Source organism: Anas acuta, chromosome 3, assembly GCF_963932015.1.
Source record: "Anas acuta chromosome 3, bAnaAcu1.1, whole genome shotgun sequence".
NCBI lineage: Eukaryota > Metazoa > Chordata > Aves > Anseriformes > Anatidae > Anas > Anas acuta.
In genome coordinates, this window is record NC_088981.1 from 113428360 (window position 1) to 113444489 (window position 16130).

At 38.2% G+C, this 16130-nt stretch overlaps 1 protein-coding gene and 1 long non-coding RNA gene across 2 annotated transcripts in view; one reads left to right on the top strand and one right to left on the bottom strand.

Annotated features, from left to right (window-relative positions):
• The window catches only part of LOC137854880 (uncharacterized), a 139393-nt gene that overhangs the window by 9212 nt on the left and 114051 nt on the right, over window positions 1–16130 (top strand). The gene's annotated exons all lie outside the window — the stretch shown is intronic.
• On the bottom strand, window positions 5473–15746 carry LOC137854879 (cytochrome P450 2K1-like). Its single transcript, XM_068678840.1, has 9 exons — window positions 15328–15746; window positions 13474–13636; window positions 12238–12387; window positions 11813–11973; window positions 9582–9755; window positions 8915–9056; window positions 7837–8021; window positions 7488–7629; window positions 5473–5795 (listed from the first exon to the last, which is right to left on the bottom strand). The coding sequence occupies exons 1-9, from the start codon at window positions 15511–15513 to the stop codon at window positions 5608–5610; spliced, it is 1491 nt and encodes a 496-aa protein (XP_068534941.1). The 5' UTR covers window positions 15514–15746; the 3' UTR covers window positions 5473–5607.

Below are 16130 nucleotides of genomic sequence, written 5' to 3' on the forward strand. Positions count from 1 at the left end.
CCAGGGCGGTGGTCACAGCACTGAGCCTGCTGGAGTTCAAGAAGCATTGGGACGATGCTCTCAGACATAGGGTCTGGTTTTGGGTGGTGCTGTGTGGAGCCAGGAGTTGGACCTGATGATCCTTGTGGGTCCCTTCCAACTCAGGATATTGTATGATTCTACAACTCTATATTTCTTTAGAATATCTATATTATGTATTTCACAAATATATATGTGTTCTATAATTTTGGAGATCTCAGGTACATGGCTAGTTCTCTAAAAAGTGTAATAGTGGACTTCATTTACAAAAAAAAAAAAAAAAAAATAATAAATAAATCTTTTTAAAGTGCCTCAGTGTTTATCTTTGTAAACACAGGGCTACAGGATGGAATCTGGAATATCCAGAGCTGTTGCTTTATCTAAGCAGGTAGATGTGAAAGCATCCTCCTTCCAGATGGTTATCCACTCAGACCCAGACACGCTGCCAGATGTCAAACTTCAGTATGTCTAAGGACACCATATCATTTATCAATGTAATTACAACATATTTATAGAAAGTATATTTACATAACAAATAATAGGAAGACTGCTAGGCTTTCTCTGTGACTGGGTTAAAAATCTGACCAAGGAATTACTTGCTAAGGAAGTAATTCAAAACTTAAAACTTACCAACGTCATTCTTTAATGTCTATGACTTTTACAGGTTTATATTTCAGATTTGTCCCCATCCACTCCTCTCTGGATGTATACATGAGCTCCACAGGCCTCCTTTCCTGTGTCAAAGCTCCTTAGATTTGGCAGATAGGTCTGGGATTCCCACAAAATTTGTTTTTCACAAGAGTGCTTTTCACAACTGCTTGAAACTTTACATTTCCTCTGCCAGTGAGCTTTGTCTGACAACAGAGCAGAAGAGCATGGGAATCAGAGGCTCCTTTTTTTCCTGGGATAAATTTCTCAGTAGTGGATTCAAAATGCAGAGAGACTCTATTGGTCTTGTAAGACAAGCGATTGGAAATCAAATCCTTTTCACTCCTCTGTGCCAACCGTATGACACTGGGGCTACTTGTCAGCCGAAACAGCTGGGTGAGAGCCTCTGAAGCTGGTAAAAGTTCAAATAATATGAGCTTTGGCTTCTTTAGGTACGAAGCTTCACACATTACCCAACTAGTTGGCTTGCTGCTTTACTTCCTTGCATCTTTTGGCATCACTAACAGTGTAGTCCAAGGGGCTAACTAACAGGGACACAGGTGAATTGGGAAAGGCAAATACTTGGTAAAGGTAAAATGTACATAGACCTTTGGAAGGGTCAGAGTTGATACTGGCTTGATGCCTGCAGGTCAGAGAGAATTTAATGCTTAGGCACATCCTTGGGCTAATTACAGTGTACCTGACAGAATGTTACTAATGGAAGTTACAGTCTGCAGCAGATCTTTTGCATGAGAGATTTTGAAATACCAGCAGTTCCCAGGCTAAAATTATGAAATTTTCTAAAATGAAAAGAAAAAAGTGGTTTGAGACATTTAATTTTTATAAAATTCAAATGTTCCATTACTATTTTAGCTTTTTGCATTTCATATTGCATTAAATATGAGAATGTCACTTGTATGTGCAGTGCAATTTGAAACAACATGCTGTGTACATGAGTCACTCACACACGTGGCTGGCAGATACGGTTTCAGAAACCCCAGCTATGACTGTACTTCATCAATTTTTTAAAACTGAGTATATTTTTTGAGCAAAGTGGGTGATTCCTGGCTGGAGAGACCTAGTGGAATACGAGAAAATTTCCACAAGACCATAGGAAATTAAGAACTGTAGGAAACCATAGTGTTATGTTAGTGTGTGAGCAGGTGCACAGATGCTTATCCTCATGACTCAAAGGAAGATAGGGGCTTAAGGCAGCCTAGTATTTTAGGATATTTTAACATAATATTATAATTCTTATCTTTCTCAAGTTCAGGTGAGTTCTGCCATTGCATTTGATAGATCCAGGTCTCTACCTCTAGATTCTACCTTGTTCATCCCAATTACACCATTTTTACAGAAGCTTTGGAGATCTTATAGAAAGTGAGAATAATTTCTAGGTACCTACATCCAGTGTTTGTTTGATCCGAAGACAGAAACAAAGCATTTGATAAACAACAGTAAAACCTCAGCAAAAAGCTTGAGGTGATCATACAATGTAGGACCCAGCCATACGAGAGTTTCAGGTTGTCTAAGGAAATAAAGGTCATGGAGGAAAAAGCAGGGTGAGTTCAGACAAGACCAGTGACATTTCAATTGAAAAGCCTCAATGCACAGCCGATGCAGGGAGGTCACTGAAACATGAATATGAGCTTTGCTGCTTCTTGTCTTCAGAAAGGTGTTGATGAGAAGAACTTGAAATTCTACTGGAAGTGGATTTATCTGCTCTGTCTACTCCTAGAAGTATTTCCAATTGAAGGAATAGCATGTGGAGCCATCTGGTATGTGAAGAGACAATGGCTTTTCTTCTACAAAAGAAAAAGTAACATCCTGAGCCTGCAGACACAGCACTGGGGCAGGCTGTGGCCACAGTTTAGGCATTTTGATGTCCTTGCCAGAAATTCTCAGAGACATACATGTTCTGCTTCTCCATAACCCCTTCTTTTTTTTGGTCAACCTTTGTATATTAATCCCCAAGTGATGTATATTGTTTATAACTGCGGTGATCACTTTTAATTGCCAAAAATATTTTTGAGAGAAATCAAAAATTATATGGTGATATAATAAAAGAGTATCTATAGTAAAGTGAATGAACTGTGTAGGATTTGATATTTTCCTTCTATTGCACTTTCAGGTGGTGTTCAGTTTAATACATGTTGTTCTGTCCCTGGCTTAAGTTTAGAGAGCACCACCACAAATGTTCATTGTCTGCACAGTGGGACAATAGGAAGACAAAAATTTTGCATACACAATGTGTTGTAGGGTCCCTTCTGATCTGTGATGAGCAGGTTTCCAATGGTGTATAAAGACTTAGGTTTGGGGAAAATTCTTTCTGCAGTGTCTGTTCCAAAACCTTTTTATGTTTCATTGCCAATAGAAGAGGGAGGAAAAGCAACAAGCACACAGTTAGATGTGTTTCACTCACATTTGGTGAGAGAAAGATCTCCTATGCACCCCAAGCAATGGTGTTCATTGCACCAGCACTTTGCTGAAGTGCCCAGGCATTGCTGGATGGCAGCTGAAGGACATTGGGCCTGGACCAAGAGTACTTCTTAACTCCCAGACTGCCTCCTGGGAGAGAGCAGAAGGGGAACCTTGGAGAAGTATTGACCTGGGGTTGTGTTGACTCTCCATCAGTTTTTACTTCCTTTTACTATCACCAGGAGGTGTGAGCCCTCTGCCAGCTGAAATTTGCAAACCGTGTTTATGCAATGTTTAATAGAAAGTCAGAAGGTGTATTACAAAAGCAACAGATATTTGCTATGGTTGCATGGTTTATTTACTGAGGTTATCCAGTTACGGAATATTCAGGAATAACCTTTACAGTCATCTGGACTCGAGTCAACTTGGATTAAGGTTTTTCCTTAGAAGTAATCTGCCATAAGGAATAAACAACTCTGTTTTCTTTGCAAATGGTAGTCTGTGGCAGACTTATAGGATACATTTATATTTGTGAAATAAATTTGTGGGACTGTTTAATTTACTCTTAGCATTTTAAGCCTTCCATCATTGTAGGAAGGTAAAGAGAAAACAACAGGGAAGAGGGAGGGAGTAAATTAAAGAAGAAATTTCCACTTTACAGATGCAAGTGTCACATGCTGGAGGGAGAGTTTCTATTTTTTCTCAGTGTGAGACATGGTCAGAGAGCCCATGTGTTTGAAAGCAGTGAACCCAAACTATCCAAGGTGATTGGGCAGACCAACAGAGTAAGTACTGTCATGATTATACCTGTGGGTCTTTTTGGTGGACATTGCATGCGGATGAATACCCTGATTTGAGTACAACTGAATTCTCCCTTATTCTGAAGTGTGTGGGTCTTGCTACAGTTTTCGTCATGATGATCTTGCAAACACCAACCTACTGTACCATAATTCATGAACAGTCTGGGATTGCCATCTTTCTGATCCCATCCACCTTATAAACTAGAAAAGACCTAGAGATGGAGATTTAGTTTCTCCATGTCTGGTGCCAACACCTGGCAAAAAGCCTTCAGCATCCTCAAATAAACAGTCAAATGATGGCCATCGTACATCTCAGAGATGATTTAGTCCATTAAATCAGTTTAATAAACATTAAACTAGTCGGCTTTGATGTTATATTGGGATGCAGTGGGCTAAATGTTGCAGTGGTAGCTTTCACGTGTGTGTTGGTGAACTGGAAGGCTGATCTAGGGCTAGAGCTGCCAGCAGATGGCGTGACACAGTCGTGAGATGAAGAATTGCTGTAAGCTGAACTGAGCACTTCATGCTGTAGTTTGGGTGTTTAGCACCTCTCCTAACTAGCTCCAGCTCCCTCATTTGCTGGTACTAATATGTCACAGCAAGACATTAAGGACACTAAGGGGCCATATTGAGGTTTCACGTGAGATGTATGTGTTGGACAAGCAAATCAGAATGTACCTTTTAGGGGTTAATAATAAGGCTTGTGATCGTCATGGATTGGACATGCAGTGAAATGAGGGTACTTTGGTGCCCTGAGAGTGTATAAAAAGTCTGAATTATGGAGTCTAGGTTGGGCACCCTCAGTCAGTGCTTGGTCGTGTAATGAACAGGGGCCAGTTTTGCTCATGAAAAAAAATCATAATTTTGTCTCTAATCTCCAAAATGGAAAGAAATAGTGTTTAAACTGAGTTTTGTTGTTGTTGCTGTGTTTTATTTTTTTCTTTCAGAAATGTTAGAGATAGAAAAAGAAAATTAGTCTTGGAAGTCCATCTTTGAAGATAAATACATGGAAAAGCCTCAGCTAACAGGTTTATGGAGGTCATGTCTATCTGTATCTACAAAGGTGGTTAGATAAAATTGGTTGTTACATAAATAAAAAAGCGCACTCTCAGGAAAACCCAGTGCAGTTGTATCACCTTCCACTTCTTCATGCACTGTGATCATGCCTTCAATTATCACTTTCTTTCTATGCCTTCAGAATCGTTATAAGATAAATGCAAGGTTTCTTGTTACATTGGATTTCTTATATTACAGAAGTATATGTGTTTTATTTAAAAGCTAATATGAGAAAAAAATGAAAACATCTGATTTGTTTGGAGTACTTTGATGAAATGAGAATGAAATGTGCTCAATGACTGTTAATACTTGTTCTGTAGAGATTTCCTTTTTCAAACCTTGCCTTTGGTGGAACCTGCCCCATATTTTCATATATAAGTTAACATTTACAATTCAGGGGCAGAGAAAGAAAGAGAGTCTATTATTTAGCCCAGTTTAGGTCATCTATTAGGTTGATCCCATGTCATCAATTAAGCGTGGGCTTCTGGTCCACAGGAAATGCCCTCCCTCAGTAAATAAAAAATAAAACACCACCACTTTCATTTGGACGTGAAGACCTTTATTAAGACGTAATGTTGTGAATGATTTTGGCCAAAGGATTAAGAAGGATTAAGAAATCATGAAAATGTCATATATTTTTCAAGTCAAATTTATACTGATTTGAGCCCTATGAACGTGCTACAGCACAGATTTTATACGGCTTGGGGATAATGTTAAATGAAATAGCAGGGTTGAGGTCCAGGTCTGAGGCGGAAACTCCTGGGGGAGGGTGGAAGGTGAACCTCTGTAGGAGGCTGGTGAAGAAGAGGAAGAGCTCCATTTTGGCAAGAGTCTCACCAGCACAGATCCTCCGCCCTGAAATGAAATGCAGAATGGACCATAAGATGCAGTGTGACATGCTTCTTCCATGGCTGGAAGAAATAAAAAACAGCTTTTTTTTTTTTTTTTTCTTAAAAAAAGCAGCTTTTATTCTGAGGAAGAACAGTGTCTTGAAATGTCATGTCCCCAGTATAAAAGAAAAAAGTAGCACTCAAAAGTGCACAAGAGCCTGAGAGAGGATACTCAGTCTTCACAGATATGATTATAAAGCCAACTAATTCTTTTATTTTCTTTTCCTAAAAATGGGCTGGTTATATGTTTGTATTGTATATGTTTGTATTTTGGGATAAATATATGCAAATGCAATCTGAATTTCTGAACTTCTTAATACTGGTTTTCAACAAAATATGCTTTTTCCCCCCACACTATTTGGGATTGGTTCAGTTTTTGGTTCCCAGGCTAACTTTGGCTGTTTTTGTCTTGACTTTGTCTAGTGTAGCCTAGTCACTATTTTATTTTTATTTTTATTTTTAATTTTTATTTTTATTACACTTTATCAAAAAAGACCTTGGAAACACATATGTTGGCTAGTGTGGGACTGAGCAGGGAGGTGGTGGAGATATTCTATGGAACCCCTGATATAAGGCTTTCTCCAAAACCACCATGCATATATATTTTTTTTCTCAATCCTGGACAAATTCATACGTTTATAAACTTCCTTAATCAAAGCGTGACTTGATTAAGGCGTGATTTGAATCAAGGCCGGAACTAACAAAGGCGTGAAGTGAAATTTGATTTTAACTCCCTTGCTTGACTGAAAGTGGAAAACAAGGTGCTAAGGCATGGCTATACTATGAACTGAGCATTTCAGAGAATGTCCAGACCTGATGCTTCCTGGATGTGATTTCAGCTGGGAGATTTAGACATAAGTCTGAAAAATAGGGCTTGTGAATTGGCAATATCATAAATTATTTTATGAAAAAAATTGATTTTACTATATGTGTATGTTGAGTATGATAAGGAAAAAACATATTGAAATGTCACAAACAACTAAATATAACACAAATAAGGTCCATAAAAAGTGCAGAGTATTATGGGTATGTTGGCCAGGGACTGATGTATAGGAACTTAACAATGACAGAGCCTGAAAAACAGGAGAGATGCCTTAGAAGGTGCAGTCATTGTGAAGGTAGGAATCTCTCATGCTTTGGAAAATGATACAGGTGTGTAAGCTTAGGTGAACATCACTCTCTGTGGGAAACTCAAAGGCAACCCCTTTACATTCACTGATATTAAAGAGAACTTGGGTATTTATATAATACAACCCTTCTCTTTTGGCACAGGATATGAAAATTTGTTTGGCTGATACTGCTGAGGACTTTTTGAATGGGACTTAAAAAGGGCCAGAAACGAGGATGCCCAGGTCATAGAGCAGAAATGTCATACCTAAACTATCATGGAATCTTCTGAAAGCCTTCCTCACATTTAAAAAGACACTACAAATTCTGTTTTATAATCACTGAATACAGGTAAACTGATAACAACCAAAGGCTGAAAGAATTAGTAGACATTCTCTCTATTATCAGAAATGCACCCTGAGAAATGAGTTGTGAAATGGACCCATGAAAAAGGCAGTGTAGGGAGGTCAGGCTTCAATAATGAAGAACCACTAGTCTGAATTGCCTAAGACTGGTACTTGCAGCAGTATAAATAGAAAACAGAAGGTACCTGCTGAAAATGGCATGAAAGCATCTTTCTTCACAAACTTTCCCTTGGAGTCAAGAAAGTGTTCAGGATAGAACATCTCTGGTTTCTCCCACTGGGATTTATCTTGCAGGACAGAGATCAGCAAGGGGATGATGTAGGTTCCCTGCAAAACAAGACAGTGGAGTTATTCTGTGCAAAAATAGTTTGTTGGCAGTAATGACAATAAGATTTTAATGTGAAGAAATCAGCCTGGACAAAGAGATTATTCTGGCTTCCATTGTGTGACATCATAGAAATGTTCATATATATCACATTAACCAGGTTTGAGATTGGAGAAATGCTAAAAGAAGCAGTCCTGTAAGCATCTCACCTTGGGAATGAAATAGTCTTTGAGAATGACATCTGTAGTAGTCTCATGAGGCAAATCCAATGGCAGGATACTAGCAAATCGTTGAACCTCATGGATAACAGCATCTGTATATGGCATTTGCGTTCGATGCTCGATTCGTGGAGGGTTTGACCCTATCACTTGCTCTATCTCTTCTTGAACCTTTCCTGATGAGGGAATACAATATAAGAAACAGACAAGGACTCTTTCACCCCTGAGACAGACTGGGCTTCACTCATGTAAAAGTATAAAAGACCTCAACTGAAAACCGTAAATTCTGTCAGTCTTTTTTTTTTCTTTTTTTTTTTTTTTTTCCAGAAATAATGGGAGGTGGACAGCTTTATGGTGTCTGATTATTTCTTTGCCACTAAGAAACCTGGATTTGGTTAATTTAAATGGATAATTTAAGAGTGCTCCCAATCCAGAGAAGGATAATAAAAAAAGAAAAAGAGAGAGATAGAGAGAAGAAAACCATATTTCCTTTTCCTTCACTTGTTACATTTTAATCATATTTTGGTGAATGTTTTCCAGGATTCTTTTTGATTTCCCTGTAAGTAGGAATTTTATTTATTTTTTATTATTTTTTTTATTTTTTGGCCTCTCTTCTGCCTGAAATTTCTTGTTCTGTGTCAAAAGCCCTGCTAGACTCCTAAAAACTCTGAAACATAAGCTGGACTGCAGATGTTAAATGAAGAACAATTCCCTGAATTGAAGAACAATTCAAGCATTTAAAGACCATGTACCATCCATTTAATGACTGTACAAGCATTTGGTGTGCCAACAGCATGTTTCTGAAAGAAATCTGGAACAATTCCATTGCCCAATGCACGACACCTCTGTTTTTCCAGCTAATGAGAACCTGGCCAACATGAAATCTATCTACTGATAGGCTGACCAATGTGCCCCTCACTGGGTGTCAACCGCAGGGCATAGTGACACTTGGATAATAATTAACTGAAAGTATTGGCTTTTTAAAACTTGGTGTGTTAATAGATATGTTGACCTTCAAGGGTCCTGTTCAGTTCCTGAGTATAAGAGCATCTGTCATAAAACCACTTACTCTGAATTTCAGGGTACTTGAGCATCAGCAGAAGGCTCCAGTTTAGTGTGGAGGAAATTGTCTCAAGGCCAGCAGTGAACAAATTGCTCACCAAACTTAGCAAGTTGTCATTATGGAAATACCCATTGGAAGTGGATTTCTCCTGAAAGGAGTGGATGAGGTAAAAAGATGAAAACTTAAAGCAAGGAAAAACTTAGGAAAATGCAATATAGATAGCTAAACTTTTACTAAAAGTATTTTTATTATTATTTTTTTTTAAGTGTGAAAGACAAATAGCTTTGGGCTTGTACCCAGAGAAGAGTTTTGAAAGAAGTTTTATGTTTTGCACGATCTCTGCCCTTACTGGGGCGAGCTGCAAAGAGAGCTGTTTTTCCTCTGAAAAAGGTAAGTAAGATATATAACAGCCCCCAAATAAGGATCCCACTAGAGCCCAGGCAGTGCTTTAATACATTATGTTTTTAAAATAGTCAGAAAAGCTAGGAAAACAGTCAGAGCAGATGGAAAGATATAGCTTTGGTAAACTGTACAAGTAAATAAAAGAAAAGAAATTAAGTTTAGAAGGATTTATGTTAGGACATACAGCTATAATTATTAGGACTCAAAGGAAATTGTAAATGTCTTCATATAACCACAAAAGTTTGAAGAAATGAAAAGAAGATTCAGTTACCTCCTGCTGTTTAACAAGGAAAGCATCAATAAAACTTCTCAGATCATTTTTGTCCAGAGTTTTGAGATGTTCTATAAAAGTAACTTTCACATAAGCCTGGAATTCATCTTTATTTTTGAGAAGAGTCTTGTTAGCCCTTAGGAGGAATCCAAGGTATGGAAAGATGTTGTACATCTACAAGAATGAAAAGCATTAGATAAAATTTACCAGCCAAAGGTCTGAAAACATTTTACAGGAACAAATGAATGATATCATGCCCATTTTGCAGATACAAAGACAAAGGCTTAAGATTAATATTTTCTTCTTTAGAACATGACTGGATGAATTCATGGTCGAAAATCCACAAAGGAAACCTCTCAGCCTCAAGTTACTGGAAGCTGAGAGACTATTTTGCAGGAGAAGTATAGATGTGACATAAACATCTGCCGCTGGCCAGTGGTGGGACAGATCTTTGGACTGATTGTGTAGCTCTTTGTATGTTCTTGACAACTTTTCCCTCCTTGCAGACCACCTCTACCATCAGTTGAAAGCAGCAAGTAACAGCAATAATTCAGACTACCACAGTTATTTCACATGCATTTTCTTTGTCTGGGTCACCACACAGGCATATATGGATCGTATTTCAAAATACGAGGAAGAAATTGGAGTAAAAAGCCGTGTTTTGCCACTGTTACAACAGTATAAATGGTGGTATGTTAAATCCTTGCTGTCTGGTGAATGGAACCAGAACTGCACAGATGTATACAGTGGGATCTGTGCAGCTGATGAAATGTCTAAAAATTGTGAAACTTCAAGTTTTTACAAAAAAGAACCTATACCACATACTAACTGAAATGTTGTCCAGCAAGTTTGTATTATCATTTTGTTTTGTTTTGTTTTGTTTTATTTTATTTGCTTCAGCCAGCTGTTCTGCTAACAGTTTTTCCTGTTTCAAAGCCCAAAGGGAGAGAAGTGAATCTGGTGTGTGGCAGCATTGCATGCAGTTAGCTGAGCATATTTATTACTCATTGAGACATTTCTGTGTAGCAGAAGCATGCAAAAATATATTCTGTATTCTTTTTGTACAGGTAGGCCATGAAATCTGTAGCTTCTCCCTGTCCCCATGCTCTGAGAAGGTGTCCTGTGTTGTCCTGTCACTAGACAGATCTCTGCTTTCTTCCTGAGATAAGAGTGTCTGGGACAAAAGCTATTTATGTTCCATGGTCATGACAGTTCTTTTCTGCCATGATTTTTGGAATTGGACCAAGGGAGGAGGAACAGCTCTAAAGAGCTTCCTGGAGAAGTGCTGCCTGAGGGACGGGGGAGCCGCCAGGGCTCCAGGCTGGACCTGGGGCCTCTGGGCCTGGCCCTGGGCAGCGCTGAGCAGAGCCTGGCTCTGGCCTCTCTGCACCTCCCTTCAGCTATCTACGGACATTGAAAAAGTCCCTCCCCAAGTCTTCTCTAGGCTAAAAAGTCACTGCTGTCTCCTGGCTAGAAAAATTTTCATGGTCTACATGTATATATACTGGAAGCTTAGACACCTGCCCTGGTGGTGTATCGTGACTGCTGCATTTACCAAGCTGAGAGGCAACCCAGTGCTCCCCTTTCCCTCAGAAGCAACAGCTTACAGGATTTAATTGCTTTTCTTAAAGACCAGTTCAGTGGGCATTTCCATCAGCATTGTTGCCAGAAAAACCAAGCAAACAAACTAACAAACAAAACCCACGAGCCTTGTTGTCTTCCCTTCTCAGGTGTTCCTTTCCTCATATCAAACTTGACTGTACCAACACAAGCATCCAAATTCCAGAACAATACACTGCACTGGGAAAGTGATCTCATAGAAAATCAAACTCCCTAATCTCTCTTGCCCGTTATCTTTTTATTTTATGTTATTTTATTTTACTATTTTTTCTCCTTACATCCATTTATGTTAGTACTCTGCAAACAATTCAGTCACAAGGGAGAAAATGGCTCAAAGCAAGGAAGATGGGAGAATAGTCTGATTTTATCAGTCTGGATTTCACACTCATCAAACTATAGTTTAAGTAGGTATTTGAGAGATTGGGGATTCGGTTGTGGGTTTTAAGATTGCCACATTTTCTCTTAAGCTTTGTTTTGGTCCAGGAAGTGCTTGTAAGCCTATTATCTCTCAGTATCTCAGATTTTTCTGTTTAATACAAAGAATAGACTACCCATGTTACTATGTTCCCATGGCATCCAGTAGAACAACAACATAAAAATGTTTACATTACCGTAACCAAAGGTTTCCCAGCAAGCCTCACGCTTTCATTGGTCAACTGTAGAAGTCTTATAAATCTGGAATCTTTGTAGTCGAATCGTTTTCCCAGTAATATTGACACAATTATGTTAGCAACTGCTGAATTAATTATTTTGCTAGCATCAAAGGGCTTTCCTACACAATGAACAAAGAAAGAGATTACCTTGTTTCAAGAGATGTAAATTTAATACTAATTATTGCTATTTATTTATTTTTGTTATTATTCATTTTCGTTATTAAAGAACCATACCAAACCAAAAGAAAAATGGCTCAGCCTGAGCTGTACAACAGATGAAGAACTTGAGGTTAACGCCAAGCCTTGTACTTGAGCCAAGTACAAGTACAAGCCAAGTACTTGAACAAAACTTTAGAGATCTGAAGAATGTCTCATCTACCCACCTTCTTGTGACCCAATGGTGTCTAACAGATACCCATACTCCTCCACGATGCGGTCCTCAATGGCCCTTTTTCCCATTCCAAAGTCTCGTAAGGTTGTGAGAGTAAATCTTCGCATCACTTTCCAGTTTTCACCATGGGCAAAAACAAGCCCTGACACAAAGAGAAGATTTCAATGCAGTAGCAGATTTGAAAAACCGAATTTGCAGACACATAATGTAGATAGTAATAGCAGTAACTTTTAAAACAGGTTAGATTACATCTGGATGAGGAAGAAAAACAACTTTTCTTTCAGGATGTTCAGACTTCAACAATAGTTTTTGTTGAAATAAAACAAAAACTGTTTAAAAGATATTAAAGATGTTTAAGCAAGAATAATATATATCTATGAGAGACACTTGTCACTGAGAGAGTATTGGAAATTCAAGTTCAAATTTCTAGTCATCATCCTTTGAAAGTGGGACTGAACTACTGAACTGAGATCCTGTGTCTCTGATGATTACAGTAAGCACTTGAATAGGCACAAATGTGTTTTAAATTTAGCCGAGGTTTTAAACCCTCCTAATCAGTTTTTCACTGGAGTTTTTACACACTAGCTAACTGACTACTTCAGTTATATTTTTATTTGAAAAAAAATAATAAAAAAAATATATATATATATATACATATACAAGCCTACATGCAAGCAATAATGTGATTAAAAGATGCAATTATGGAAATGCTTGGAGAATTATTCCTGAATTTGTCTGAGTGTCTTTGGAGAGATAAATATCATTTTCTGATGCAAAATTAAAATTGTTTGAACATGAAATTCTTATTTGGAAACCCATCTTTGAATACAATATTTCACTTATTAAAATAAATCCCCAGTCCTGTTTGTGTTCCATTCTAATGCCACATTTAGATTTTAAGAACACTATTCACCACTTGAAATGAGAAGCGGAATGCGATTTCAGGAAAAAGAGGTTCTATGGTAAGCTACAAACAACTAAAGTCCAGAATCATACCAGGAAAACTAGAATTGTTTCCCTGTCATGCATGCCATTGCTCCAGATCCTGAAAGTGGGGCTTTATCTGTTTTCTGTTATTACTGTGTGAATAACTATTTGGTTATAGTTTTCCATGTGTATTTCCAATGCCTTATATTGATTCAGATTCTAAGTGGCATGCTAGCTTTTTCTGTAGGAAATATGTTTTTTTAATAAGTCAAGTTGGATAGGAAAAATAAAACCAACTCACCATATCCTTTGGTCAAATCTTCAAAGATTGGGATTTTAGGTCTCTCTGCAAATGCATCTGCCTGGTTTACAAGAGCTTCTTTCACTGTCTCATACCCAGAAAGCACTACTATTTTCCTTTGTCCCATCTGAACACTGTAGACAGGACCATATTCTTCTGACAGCTGACAGAGGAAGATAACAGTGATTTAAAACTTGTACGGCCTACAAACAAATTAACCACCTTTTCAGTGCTACTTATCTTCCCATCCAGCCCCTAAGTTACAAAAATGTGAAATGTTTTAGGACAAAGAATGAGAATTAATGTAAATAGAGACATTATGATGATTCATGACTGAATAGAACAGTTAGGAGTGGAGCCTAGTGTTAACACCTGAAACCCCCAAACAATCAAAGACACTGAGAGTTTCCTCTGTGCCAACAGCTCTAACTTCCCTCAGAATCCCATGTAAATTCAATTTTTGACTCATTTTTTCACACTGATCTTTATGTTACTGAGTTTCTTTCATTTAGGCAGCTCCACACTCATAAACTAAACCTATGCAAACCTTTGTTACCATTACTATGTAAAAAATAACTGTTTCTGGGCCACGATCTAGCATCAGAAAAATTCTCACTTTTAGCATATGATTATGCTAAATACAACATGAATCTGTCTACAAAGAGGGTCTAAGAGACCCTGTTTTGTCTAGGGTGGTACCTTTTTAGCTTGGATTATTTTCACTTGACTCAATGTTCTTGATTTTCCTGACTGCACTTATTTTTTGGTGTGTTTTCACAGAGAATCAGAAGGCAACTATTTAGCATTGCTATGCACAGTAATCAACAGCTGGTAAGCAAGTGCAGCCAACTATATGAAATGACACAGCAGCAGTGACATGTGTCTGAATTAAGGGTAGCTTCTTTGATAATATTGTTATCCCAGACTAATGTAGCTGTAGCAGAAATTGATTTTTTCAAAGGGTGTTCTCCTCTAACAGCTTTCCACGATTTGCAGTGTTGATGCTCAGGGTGAATGTTTCATTTCAATGACTTCAGATTCATTTACACACTAAGTATATGAAAGATTTAAACCTTGAGCTAAGCTCAAGTTAGAGGACAAACTTTTCCCATTATAATAGATTTCCTAGATACTGCATCTGAGTGGTCTTTTGATCTGTGGTTGTGACATACATACAGACTTGTACGTTAGATATCCCTTTTAAAATCATCAGCAAAGAGATATATGAAATTTCAATGTCTAATAAATAAATGAATAATAATAAATAATAAAAAGAACCAGGTTCATAGAAGTCTTCTGACTCAAAATCAGGAGGGGCTACAGTAAATTAAGCTACAGTAAACTAAAGAAAGCACTAGAAAAAAAGCAAGAGATTTTTTTTTTTCTTTGGTTTGCTTAGACCTTTTCTGTATATTCTGGCAACTACAGTCCCTTATAGTTATCTTCAGGTTTTGGGGGAAGAAGGGAAGAAAGAAACATGACAGGGGCTGTTAAATCAGTGAAGACAGGAGGCTACAATCACAACCCTAGGCATATCGATCAATGGAAGGTAGATGGATTTATCCAAATCATTTTTGTCATTTTTTCATAAAATTACCACAAAAATAAAGTTAGGACTTGCTGTTAATTTGAGAGAAGTTTAAGGCTGAAACCCAAGCGCATGAAGTTGCAGTGAAGGGAGAAGGTGTTACAGTAAAGAACAAATCTTGCTGCATTCAGAGCTTCCTTCTCAAATAACTGTCTCCTTTCCCTTGCTATGGGTCATCTCTGAAGCAACATGTCAGGGAAAACTCTGATATCTTGGACTGTGGGGCTACATGTAATTACGTGACCAGTAGAAAAGATAATTGCTACCTGTAGATAAGTCTTGTAGGGTCTCTTCAAGTCAAACAAATGAAGATTTCCAATGATAGGTAATGCTCTTGGTCCTGGGGGAAGATTCTTTCTCTGGTTGCTATTCAAGAAACTTCCAATTTTCAAAATGATCAGAAAAGTCAGGATGAACACTAAACCCACGGTAGTGCTGCTGCTCCAGTCCATCTCAATTCAGCTGAGTATTTGCTACAGAAAAGAGAAAATGTGAACTCTGGATCTCTGTCTTCCTGCAAAATTTTGCTGTGAGAAACCCTAGTCCATAAGCCTCTTTCTCAGTGGAAGGTATTTCTTGAGGTTTGTGACTGGTTTATTCTCTTCCCCTGTGCTTGTTAATGAATTGTTGGTATGGTACGGAGGCAGGTAAATGCTAAACTTGTGTGACTGGGCGAGTGTGTATCTTTCAGTGTTCAAGAATGAAAGTCCAAGCCCTTGGACACCCACAGGTCATGAACCTGCTGTTTGGTATAACAGTCATAAATTCTGCATGCCCTGCAGGTTACTGATTAATTAGATTTTCGTCATTAGTTCAGGCACGGCCTTGATACCCTGAGCATTGAAATCAGAGAAAGATTATTTCTAAGTGCTTTTTCATTGGCATAACTTTGCTCCCCTTGGATTCATTGGGTATTTCAAATCACAGAGTCACAGAGTTGCTGAGATTGGAAAGGACCTCTGGGTTCATCAGGTCCGACCCACTTGCTCCAGCAGGGCCACCCAGAGTAGGTGCCCACCAACATGTCCAGGTGGCTGTTGGAGATGTCAAAAGAGGACATCATCCATAA